Source organism: Somniosus microcephalus, chromosome 8 (genome assembly GCF_052327205.1).
Source record: "Somniosus microcephalus isolate GS21.2 chromosome 8, FLI_Smic_1.0, whole genome shotgun sequence".
In the NCBI taxonomy this organism is placed as follows: domain Eukaryota; kingdom Metazoa; phylum Chordata; class Chondrichthyes; order Squaliformes; family Somniosidae; genus Somniosus; species Somniosus microcephalus.
The window spans coordinates 75,319,977-75,332,813 of NC_140994.1; the positions used below are offsets into that span (position 1 = coordinate 75,319,977).

The 12,837-nt window shown below is 45.5% G+C and overlaps 1 protein-coding gene across 10 annotated transcripts in view; it reads right to left on the reverse strand.

Moving 5' to 3' along the window:
* The window catches only part of pcdh15b (protocadherin-related 15b), a 1,235,959-nt gene that overhangs the window by 366,012 nt on the left and 857,110 nt on the right, over positions 1–12,837 (reverse strand). For all 10 annotated transcript variants that reach the window (XM_085994900.1, XM_085994899.1, XM_085994897.1 and 7 more), the window contains one exon: positions 5,041–5,157. In XM_085994900.1, the coding sequence (XP_085851026.1) occupies positions 5,041–5,157 (117 nt within the window). The remainder of the gene's footprint in view (positions 1–5,040; positions 5,158–12,837) is intronic.

Here is a 12,837-nt window from a genome sequence, read left to right on the forward strand (position 1 = left end):
CCGTCCGACTTTCGGACTGCCATTTTCACGCGCCCCGCTTCAGTCCCGGCCGCCGCTGGCAGGACTGGTCGTCGGAGCACTAACAAGCAATTATCTGCTTGTTGAAGTGGATTTTCCCGTGCCGTTGCGACTTTGGGGCTTTCCCCACCTGAAACCCGCTGCGGAGAACCCCGCCGATGAGAGCTGGCGTGAAAACAGCTGGCTTGCTTGCTTGCAGCAGCAGGTCGCTGAGGGCTGAAGATATTTAAAGAGGCAGCATTTGCAGGCTGCAGGACCTTGTTGATCAAGGCTTGGGGGAACTTTTTGAAGCCTTAGGAGCAGCTGCAGAAAGTTGGAGCCTCACACACTTCTTCAGTGTGAGCTCCTGGGAAGCCCCTCTCACCACCCTAACTCAGGACCTCCTCAACCGAGGCATCTGCTAGAAGCATGGGAGAAATTTGGCACCTTCCCTTCCTGGCATTAGAGGATCTCCAACAGCAGAGGTGGGAGCAGCAGAACCAGGAACAGCAGGATGATTACCAGGAGCACCAGGCTGCTGCTCACTCACCTGAAGCTGCACAAGCCAGAAGGGGCCAGCGCTTGGAAGTGGCTTGAGAGCACCTTGCTGCACTTTAGGGGGCCAGTGGGACCCATTTCTGCACTGTCAGTCCTACTCAGAAGGACTTCCATGAAGATCTGGTTTCTCTGTTCAACAGATGGCCAACGCTCCTCAAGAGATGTCATTCTCTTATGAGCACTCACCATGTTTTTCCTACCCTGGCGACTTATCTCCTCCATGGAGGTTGCCAACCTTTCCATGGTGCTGCGTTCATGCACCAATGACTCCACAAAGGCTCTGCTCATGGTCGCTATGGACTCCTCCATTCGCTCTACACTCGCAGCGACCCTGGAGACAAAACCTGCCAGAGACTCCTGCGTCTGTGCATGGAGATCCATCACCTCTTCTCTTGCGGATGGACCCAGAGGCAGAGGATCGAGATGCAGCGCAGCTGAGCTGAGCTGGCAGAGCCCTGGGCCCTCCGACAAGGACTCTCCACTGCTGTCCCTGTCTCCAGAATCTGCTGAGGCTCACTTGTCAGCTGTGAAACACCAGGTGACAACACTACTCTATGTCCCAAAGGTCCCCCCGAGGTGTGAGTGTCAGCGCTGGTGCTGGGTGCGCTTACTTCTGCTGACGCTGCACCCTCAGAGGTTGGAGCTTCCTCTGAGGAGTCTGGCTGCACAGCCTCTTCCTCCTCCACAGTGAGGACGGGGGCTCTGGATGGTACTGTGGGGGAGTAAAGGAAGGAGTTAGAGATGTAATGCCAAGGTTCCTCTGGTGACTCCCAGTGAGTTGGCATCTGCTGACACCTGCATCCATGCAGCATTGGTCTCAGTGGGAGGCCTCTTCCTCCCTGACCTAGGGAAGAGGACCTCCCTGTGGGCCCTAACCCCATCCAATAATGCCTGCAGTGAAGCCTCGTCGAATTTGAAGGCAGCTCGGGGTATGGCACTGCCCACAGCTGCTGCAGGCTCCTTATGCCATCCTGTATGGTTCATTTGGAAGCCTTCAGAGGATGCAGTGCTTGCCATGGACCTTGAAAGCACCACGAATGATGACATCATACTGTGGGGATTTCTGACTCGATTTAGACAACTAGCAAGGCTTCCCACATGCTGGGAATTAATTGGCCAATTGAGGGAAAATTGCGTGGGGCTGGCTGACACTTTTTTATGTGTGTCAGAAACCCCACATTCGGGGAAATCCGACCATTTCCCACACAAGCCGAAAATCGGGGCCTTTGTCTTTGAACCAGCAATCATTCTGGTCGTGTGTTGTTTTGCCACAGCGATAGCACTTCTCTGTTCCATATGACATTTCGTTTGTGCCATATTCTTGCGGTCTCTGTTGTATCTCTGCAGCGCCCCGTGCTGCTGCTTCATATGATACCGCAATGCTGAAAGCCTTTTCCAGCGTAAGGTCCTTTTCAGATAAAAGCCGTTTCTGGGTTCCTTCACTTTGAAGCCCACACACAAACTTGTCCCTTAAGGTGTCTGCCAGTCCTGCTCCAAACTGGCAGTGTTTCGATAGTTTGCGCAGTTCTGTTAAATAATCAGCATTGCTTTCATCCTTATGCTGGTTCCGTTTGTGAAACTTGAATCTTTCTGCTATCAGCAGCGGTGTGGGGTTTAAATGTTCCTGTAGTATCGTTACTATGTCTTCAAAACTCTTTTCCATTGGCTTCGTTGGGGTTACTAGATTTCGTAATAAACCATACGTCTTTGCACCCATTAAATTTAACAATACCGACGCTTTCTTGTCATCTGACACCTCATTTGCCTTGCAGTATAACTCTATTCGTTCGACATATGTAGTCCAATCTTCAACTTCATTGTCAAATGCGGTGATACTGCCACTCTTCGGCATTTTGGGTGTGGTTTAAAATGGCGTCTCCCAATGGCTTAAAATGGCGTCTCCCGCGCTTTCCTTCCTCCCCCGCTGCTGCCAACGCTGCTCCCGGCAGTTCTCTTGGCAATGGCGGCGCCCTGTAGGTTTCACGCGCTTCTCCTGCGCTGCTGCCAACGCCACTCTCGGCGGTCCTCGTGGCAATGGCGGCGCCTCGCGGGTTTCTGCGCGTCTCTCTCTCCCTCTCTTCGACGCTGCTCGGCCCCTGAACACCGGCTGCGCCCTGTGCACTCTGCCCTCTCTCTCTCTCCCCCATCGACGCTGCTCAGCCCTTTGCTGTGCCGCTCGGTCGGGCTCTAGCCCGCCGCTGTCCGGGAAGGGTCTGCGCACTACCTGTTGCCAGCCCGTTTCGCTGGACCACCTCGACTGGAAAGCCAAGCCTGGCTCTCGACAGCCTCCCCCGCAATTCTCGAGTCTCTGCTGGATGACTGGGCGGTTGCCCGTGGTCAACGCCCGAGTCTCTGGCCTTGACCTCCAATCCACTGAACTCCAGGAACGAATCCCCGGGAGGTGATGCAGAGTTGCAGGTAGGTTCGAACTTGCCTTGTCGCCAATGTTGTGTCTGTGTATAATAAGACACAGACTGCAGGAGAACGGTACAACAGGTGTTTACTCAATGTGGCTCACACTGGAACTGATCTGTACAGATTACTACTCAGTGCTATATACGGGTGTGGTCACTGCCGGTACTGCAGTATACATGAGCTGTAATAGATAGTTCCCCCCTTAAAGGTATATACATTACACAGAGGAATTTTTCTGCTAAATTTCTGATTTGCTGAACGATACCGCCAGTCTGATCGAATATCAGATTGGTTTTCAAAGCACCAACTATTACTATGGTCTGTTTCTGTGCTGTAAATTCTATGCAATTCTATGTATTATTTTGTGTCACAATATTAATTCTAGGTAAACTTGAATTAGTCAGCAGTGCTACTGACACAAATGTAGAAATATCAGCTAATGAATGACTCCATGTTGCAAGAATTGTCTTCGCATTTCATAAAGATCTGCTTTAAATACATCATACTAAACATCAAAAAGTTTTCACATGGATTATTTCTTGCCAGATGAAATTAAATCAATCTGACACTCTTGAAAATCCCTAGAAGCAGACAACAGTGGGGATTCCATGATCTGCCGAATTATTCTCGCTACAAAAATTCAACAGTGGGACATATTAGTCAACAAGGGGACATTATTCATATATGTCAGGAATCAGTTTAAACTAGTGCTTATATGGTTTCAAGATTGATCGGTTTTCCTCATTGCTAAGCCGGTAAATTTGTGATAATTTCTTCAGCCCCACCAAGCATTTACGCCCATGCACTAAAGAGGAAAATCTGCCCAATACAGCGGCCCCAATTTTGGTCCCTCTACCACCCCGATTTTCAGCAGGAACAGGGTGGTGGTAAGACCAAAATACAAAAATAAACTTCGCCCTGACTTCCCACCCGGGGCCTGCCCATTGTCATTTTAGAGCAAGCCTCGGTTTAAGTGGGAGTGTCATTCCTCAGTGCAGATCAGGGTCGTATGACCCCGTTAGGACCCAATGCCATTTTGGTACAGTTAAATGCGATTTCCGCTGAGTGCTGGACTCACCATCTACACGAAGTGGGAAATGGTGAGAACCAGCGACCCTTAAAAGGATCGCTGGAAGCAGCTCCAGGAACAATTAAAAAAATCATTCATTTGGCACTTTTTGGGGCAGCAAGATCAGCATAATTGCTCTCCCTGTGCCTCGCTGCGAAATCCACCCGCCCTCTTGTCGCCCCCTTCAATCGTCCCAGCCCTCCAGCTTAATCCTTGCTGCAGGGTCGTGCTGTCTATCAGTGCGCCAAACTCTCTGGGAGAATGCCAGTTGAATGCAGATCGAGGCCCGACTATCAAAATGGTTTGGGTTTCTCACTAACGACATTGGGAGAGGTGCTGTGATCGACTCCAGCATTGTTCATATAAATGAGTAATACCAAAATGTTTCCTAATGCTTAAATATGTTGTAAATATGACACAGACAGGGGAAGTCCAAGGTATTGTATTTTGGAAGTAGGTGAATGTTTAACTCACTATCGAGCAGTGTTATTGAACAACAACTGTTGCATAATCTCACACAGGGACAGAAGGATGGCAAGAGTTCTCACAAGCTGCACCAGAAAGAGATACAGGAAACTTTCGTTTATCCGGAGGTTAAATGTCCGGAAAGCTCTATCCACCGGCAAAATTCAGGAGTCGGTTCAGATAAGTTTTATTTCTTTTCGTTGCTTTTTTTCTGCAGTCGTGGCTCTGCAAGGTCTAGCTGAAGCTGTTGCTTAGCTACAGAGACGCTTGCAAGCTACGCCGACTGTTTTGAAGCTGTTGCTAAGCAACAGGGTTTGTTGCTTCACACAGAGTTCAGAAGCTCCATATGTTTTAACATTAGCGCTGGTTTCTGCGGCAGTTTTGATGGGACGGCACCAGCTCGGTCCCGTCAGTGCCGGATACCAGAAAGTTTCCTGTCCTGTAACTTTCAGCACGCTTAGCATGATTGCAGCGACTATCAGAACACAACGTTTTCTCTTTTCAGAATGTCGGTTTGTAGAGTCACTGTAACTTACGGGAGGGTCCTTGTCTTCAGCTGATACGATAGTGATGAGGCTGCCCTTGAGGGCATCTGGTGCCACCAGCCCTTTGTAGACAGGCTTGCTAAATTCAGGGGAGTAGTCATTCATATCCTGCAAAAGAGTACTTTAAGTTATTTAAATGTTAATCATACCTACTAAAAAAAAAAATCAAGATTTTCAATGCACAATTAATGTAAGACAAAACACTGCCATTTTTTAAAAAATTCATAAAAAGGAAGCCTAATCATACTGTTTACGATTGGCGCCTAAGGTTGCTTTATTCAGCTAATCAGTAGACAGAGTGCTGAGGTTTAATCTGGTCATGTCATTAGATTGATCAGCTAAACATTTGTGTATTACTTCTCATTCATTGATTTATTTATTTCTGCAAAAAAATAATGAATGGAGAGTAATATACAAATATTTGACTGACTTAGGAAGTGCAAAGCACTGAGATAATTCATCAGTGTGTCAGGTAAGGGGACGTGCAAAAAGCATATCTTGTCTTTGGTAGTCTGAAAGTTAATGGCCTAGAAATTGGGTTGGGGCGCCAAAGTGGCGCAAAAGTTGCCTGAGCGCAGGATTTAGCGCAGCGATCGGAGTGATACCGATCGCCAGAAATTCAGTTTCAGTGCCCCTCGAGGGACACGGGGCGAGGCTCGAGGCGCTCCGCGTCCCTCTTAGGGCGCTGAAACTGATTATCGCAGCGCCACATGCTGCGGCACGACACGCTGCGGTACTGCAGGCCTTCCTCCCACTGTTAAGGGGGAGGTGCCTGCAACAGCGCGATTCCCGCTCGCGAGTGCCGGCAAATGAGCCCGGCACCAAGGAGAAGTGCCGGGCTCTCGGGAAACAGCCGGCAATGCCGCGGGGGGAGGGTTAGAAGGCCGGGGACGGAGGTGCTGGCAGGCGGCCGCCGAAAAAGCGGCCGCCCCGCACCTCCACCTTAACTTGCGCCGCTGCCGGCACAGTAAGGCCCTGTGAACCGGGTGCGGGTAGCGAGCGGCGCAACTGCGGCATTCGCTACCAAATATCACGAACGGGGCACGAATGGGGTGCTGCGCACACCGATGGCGTCATTGGTGGCGGCGCAGCGCAAATGCCTAACGCCACCATTAGCGCCCCTACTGAATATCGCGGGAGACGCAGCCAGTGGCGCTACAGCCACTGACTGCCTCTTTAGGCGCTAACAGGTGGCGCTACTCACCCAATTTCTCCCCCATGAAGTCTTACTAAAATCTAGTGAAACAATTATGTTATTGAGATGACATGTTAGTGCTGAAGGGCAGACAAACAGATGGAATCATATAGATCAGTTATAATCAGTTTGTGTCAATGAAAAGCAACTTCAGCTTTGCATTGACACTACTGTATAGTATAACTGGCTGGTATAAAGGACAGAGTAGGAGTGAGCAGGAACATGTGGTGGTCTGCTGCCATACACATCAGTGGACGTAGCAAAGGAGCACAAGCAGCTTAATGTACTATACACAGATGAAGCATCTGACTCTCTGGAGCATGCCACATCCAGCTCCCCCATGCCTCCCTCTCCCACCCACCCAAATGATAGCACTAGAAAAGTGAACAGACTCAACCAACCACTGCTGTGGCAGCACCAACTGCAGTGTCAACTTATGACCCAGCCTATGGAGGTTGAGGGCCACTTCAATTGCAAAAGGCTTCCACCAATACCTAGCACCGAACCACCTCACTTCTTCCTCCCCTGAGGAGTCCTAGGATAGGTTCTAGAAGACACATATTATACACCTACGCTTTAGGGAAGCAGTGGGGTCAAAGGCACTAAGCAGATACATTTATCTCTTTTGCAGCATTAAATGCATTTGTACTTTACTTAAACTGTGCCAGAGAGTTTTAAATGCTGCAGAATAAAGTAGTTAAAGATCAAAGGATTGACATCCTAGCTAGCTGAATTAATGCAGAGGATAATATTCGTGAATGTGCATTGGGCCATTACTTAGTGCCTCGGGCTCCTGCTCCGATTTCCTGTCCAACTAACTCTGCTACAAACGTGTGTCTGTGGACATAGGGTGAAGACAGGATCGAGCTTGGCTGTGATGTTCCCTGCAGGCAAGTAGCCTGTCAACACTCACTGTCTGGGCTCCGTGTGAAACATAACCATTTGCGCAAGGTACCAGAGGATAACCGAGGCCGTCAAGCTATATCTTAGTAAAGAGTCAATGCCTTCAGAAGAAGGTAGGAAGAAAATTGACAATATTTAAATTATGTCTTTCTTATTCATCTAAAACTTGACCTTTTATTGCAACGTGTTTAATTGTTAGAGTTAAAGTTTTCTTGTTTCTCTTATTTATCTGAAATTCTGAAAATCAACTAATTTCCTCAAAGAACATAAGAACATCAGAATTAGGAGCAGGAGCCATACGGCCCCTCGAGCCTGCTCCGCCATTCAATAAGATCATGGCTGATCTTCAACCACAACTTCACTTTCCCACCTGATCCCCATATCCCTTGATTCCCCTAGAGTCCAAATATCTATCTATCTCAGATTTGATTTTGCTCAATGACTCAGCATCCACAGTCCTTTGGGGTAAAGAATTCCAAAGATTCACAACCCTCTGAGTGCAGAAATTCCTCCTCATCTCAGTCTTAAATGGCTGACCCCTTATCCTGAGACTAAGACCCCTAGTTCTAGACTCTCCAGCCAGCTGAAACAACCTCTCAGCATCTACCCTGTCAATCCCCCTCAGAATCTTATATATTTCAATGAGATCTCTTCTCATTCTTCTAAACTCCAGAGAGTATAGACCCAGTCTACTCAATCTCTCCTTTATAGGACGACCTTTTAATCCCACGGATCAATTTAGTGAATCCTCTAAGGCATGTATGTCCTTCCACAGATAAGGAGACCAAAACTGTGCACAGTACTCCAGGTGTGGTCTCACCAAAGCCCTGTACAATTGTAGTAAGACTTCCTTAGTCTTGTACTCCAACCCCCTTGCAATAAAGGCCAACATGCCATTTGCCTTCCCAATTGCGTGCTGTACCTGCATGCTAACTTTCTGTGTTTCCTGTACAAGGACACTTAAATCTCTCTGAACGCCAACATTTAATAGTTTCTCACCATTTATAAAATATGGGGCCATATTTTCTGATCGGAGGCTTCCTGCGTGCGGAGGCCTCCGATCTGGAAAAAATCTACGGACTTACCTGAGGGCTCCCAAGGTGCGTATACTTCCGCTCCTGGGCCTCTCCAACTCGAAATGTGCAGGGTCCACATATCCCAGAGGTGCATGCAGTTCGCAAGCATCCCTGGGATCACGTGGGCCATGGGGAGCCAATAGAAGAAGGGAATCTCCCTTCATACAATTGACAGATAGACCTGTCAACTATATGAATGGAGATCACCCCAAAAACACTGTAAATACATTAAATAAATGTTTTTTTAATCACATTTTTAAAATGAGTTGAAATTTCAATAAATTAAATATTTTAAACAAAAATTTAATTTTTTGAAAAAAATAATTAAAGTTTTTTCGGGGCTAAAAATAAACTTATCTTTTTTGAAGTATTTTAAAATCATAAATGAGTGAAAAAAATGGTTTTTCTTTACTTTTTTCAAATCTTATGCTGGTAAAAGCAGGCCTTATGCTTCTAAGATGCTTAAGATTTCTAAGGGTTTTCTACGGGCGGAGGTTCTCCAGAAAGCGGAGCTATCCGCTCACAGAGGCCCTTCTCTAGGGCAGGCGTCCGATCTGTCAAGAGCACTCTTGACAGATCGGAAATGCCGGTTTTCAGCGCATGCGCTTCGCATACCTGAAACCGGCATTTCCGATGTCGGAATATACGGCCCATTGTTTTTCTATTCTTCCTGCCAAAGTGAATAACCTCACATTTCCTCACATTATACTCTATCTGACACTTATTGCCCACTCACGTAACCTGTCTATATCCCTTGCAGGCTCTTTGTGTCCTCCTCACAGCTTACTTTCCCACCTAGCTTTGTATCATCAGCAAACTTGGATACATTGCACTCAGTCCCTTCATCTAAGTCATAAATATAGATTGTAAATAGCTGAAGCCCAAGTACTGATCCTTGAGGCACCCCACTAGTTACAGCCTGCCAACCTTAAAATGACCCGTTTATCCCTACTCTCTGTTTTCTGTCCGTTAACCAATCCTCTATCCATGCTAACATTTACCCCCAACACGAGCCCTTATTTTGCATAGCAACCTTTTATGTGGCACTTTATTGAATGCTGTCGGACAGGAGGAATGGTGGAAATGGAATGGTGACGCGCACAGACGCAGCGGCTTTGCTTCTCCCAGGACGGTGCTATTTACGTTTAATGTTAATGTTATTTGTACTGGACTCATGGGAGCTTGCAAGATCACATTTCGTTGTTCATGTACTTGTGCAATGACAATAAAGTTGAATTATTATTATTAAACACCCTCAGGATATTTGTTTCTGCACTAAAATTTGCATCATGAAGATGGTAACAATAGACGATCAGAAGCTGAACACACACACACACATATGTACAGTACAAATACACAGTATGGGTCAGTCTTTGACAGCTTGATGCTGAAAGTGCCAAACCTCAAGAGCAAAAACTGAAAAAGATAGGCCTTATAATTGTTGACTGAATGATACTAAGCAACAGAATAAAATGTAATGCTGCATTTAACTTGATAAACCGTCATAGGTGACATTCTCCCACCTGAAGCTCTGTTGCTGCCAGAGTTCATGCAGCAATATATGTTTTCTAGCCAAAGACAAGTTAAGCATTCAGCTGGCCCATATAGGCCACTGATGTGATTTACAGAGTACTTCCCTGTATGGACATTCCCAGTACTTCAAAAAAGCCCAGGAGCTAAAAATAAAGTCACAGATTGCAAATTTCAAATAGCTTCCCTTAATTATTTGTCTGTTTTGGAATCGACCCTACATTGCAGGCAGGGTGGATTTCAGATCACCAGGAGCCAAGGCTATCAAACAGCCATTGTTACTTGAAACAGTTCTGTAATATAAATACAACAGTAATAACAGTGCAATGAACTGAACAAACAGCCAAGGGAAGAGCAGTGATCAGAAATCAGTCGCAAATTTTGGTATGGAACCTACAAACCAAACTGATTTTACTTGACCTGAGCAGGGTGGATACATTTGGAAATTTTCTAACTTTTGAAAAAGCATAACTGCAGAAATTGACACGTGAGCCATATCCTTTGAGGACTTGAAAAAGATTTTTAGGAGTGAAAATGCTCAGGCTTAATTGGACACTGGCCGTTGACCTCTGGCACCATGGCTCAAACCTAGCCCAGACTCCTGGGATGAAAGTCTCTCCTGCCTGGTACATAAATTAATTTGGGAAATTTCAACCCAGTACTTCATGGGTACATTTACAAAGCTACCCCTAATTCAGCATTAAATTGGCAATCTAACTCAGGGAGGTCATAGTTGGTGTGAAAAAATAGAATAAATGTCACAAAATGGTGCAGCAAGAGTGTTCTTCTGAGGTTATTGTTGAGTAGAGGAAGCGCTACTCGGCATCTAACCATGCTGTATCTGATCCAGACTCCTTGATGCTGGCACCAGGTGCCTAAAATTCTTCACCATGGACATTTTTATCTTGTTGAGCACAAAATATGCAAGAAAATACAAAAGGAAATGCTTACTTGTGCTTGTTAGTATAATTTGGAATCCAACATGTCTTCTTGATATGACTTTGTATCACATTTCAGGGTGCAGTTACAGTACCACAATGAAGCATTTTTGCAGCAATTCAGTTGAGTCCCCAGCACAGAGCCTCAACTGCCATTTATTTGTGTTACCAATACGTAGACCCGGCAGGCAAGACTGCGCCAGGAGCACAGAATTGGAAAATTTACCATTCTAACTCCTGGGTCATACTGATCTGATTCTGCAAAGAGAGGGCTCCTCATGGGCACTTTATAAACTATAACAGTGTTTCTTTTTGATGTTTTAGGAATGCAGACGGTCCTGACGGACTCTCAAAGCATTAAAAACTAACGGGCTGGGGTGTTCTGAGGTGCAGTCTGTCTCATGATGTGACCTTCAGCTGTTCTCAAGGTTCAAGGTACCATGTTCAGGCAATTAGAACATGGTGTTATTCTGAGATGAGACTGAATTCCTAGCAAATCTGGTCTTTTTTCACCATTTGCTAGAAGATCAAATGTCCTAAGACAATTACATTCCACTTCGTACATACTTAGGCACTTTTGAAAGTTCACAACTTAAAGTATACAGACCTCATGCTTTCACAAATGAAGAGCTGACATTTTCAGAAATGCAAATAGTTTAATTTTGAAACAAAAGACAAATGAATAATGAAGATTCAGTTGTTATAATTAGAATATGTCAATTAACCTCTACTTTAGTCAACAGCACAGTCTTTGGTCTGAAATGTTTTAGACAAGAAATCTTTTTGAGACAGTATTTATGGCTTCTAACAAATTGTTAACCTCATTCCATCAGCCTTAATAATAAAATGACTTATAATTAAACGCCTTAAGATGTATTTTTCTACAGAGAGGTTTGGCAGACAATCCCTTTTGCATGCTAAGAGAATTTGCTTGCTTATCTTCAAATTATTTCTCAATTATATGAATATTGAAGAGGCTACAAAAGACGGTGTGAAGTTAAATGAACACCCTGCTAATTCAGATTTGTAGCATAATCACACCTGTTCTGAATTCAATTGCACCATCCAAAAAGTGCAAATTGATTTACTCCACTGTTGCTGAAAAGGAAACTGCACATCTCTTGGGCTACAGCCAATTGCTGATCAAAATACATTTTTAATCAGGCTCATGTGTAGCCTGCTTTGAATCCCCACTGATTTACTGCCTGCTGCCTTCTCCCCACCCCTCAAAACAACACAGAATATGTGTTGCACTAATAATTTGATGCCATCTGTTTCATGCATAGTATTCCTTTGAGAATAGGGTGTGATATAAGCATTAACGGATACCAAATTCAGGTTAAAATTAATACATTCATGCTAAATTTGATCGGCCACATGATATAAAATACAATCGAAACTCATCAGACCTTTGGGGGACGAGCTTGACTTTGTGTAAAATGGGTGATAGCGAGTCGGCAGCCCGTTTTACATCTCCCCCGATTTTTATTTCCGTTGAAGTCACATTCATTTTCTATTGATTAGAAATCCTGATATGTATGTCTGCCATGGCTCAGTGATAGGACTCTTGCCTCTGAGTCAGACGGTTGTGGGTTCGTCCCACTCCAGAGACTGGAGCACAAAATCTGGGCCGACTCTCCAGTGTAGCACTGAGGGAGCGCTGCCAACGTTCCCATTAAGCTGCGTGCGACCACTCCAGGGAACCCCCGCAGCCGGCTTGCCATTGTTTCAATGTAAAAACTGCACATGCGTGGTATTTTGAATGGCCCACGCAGGGCCAGTAAAAATTACAGGGAACATTGAGCGCTGCATTCTCAGAGGTGCCATCTTTCAGATGAGCTGTTAAACTGAGACCCCGTTTGTCCTCTCAAGTGGATGTAAAAGATCCCATGACACTATTTGGAAGAAGAGCAGGTGAGTTCTCTCCAGTGCCCTGGCCAATATTTATTCCTCAACCTACATCACTAAAGCAGATTATCTGGTCATTATCACATTGTGCGCAAATTGGCTGCAGCATTTCCTACATTACAACTACGACTTAAAAAAAAGTACTTCATTGGCTATAAACCACTTTGAAGCATGCTCATGATGTTTCAAAGGCTCTACAGAAATGCAAATTCTTTCTTCTTTTCTATTGCAAAAATGT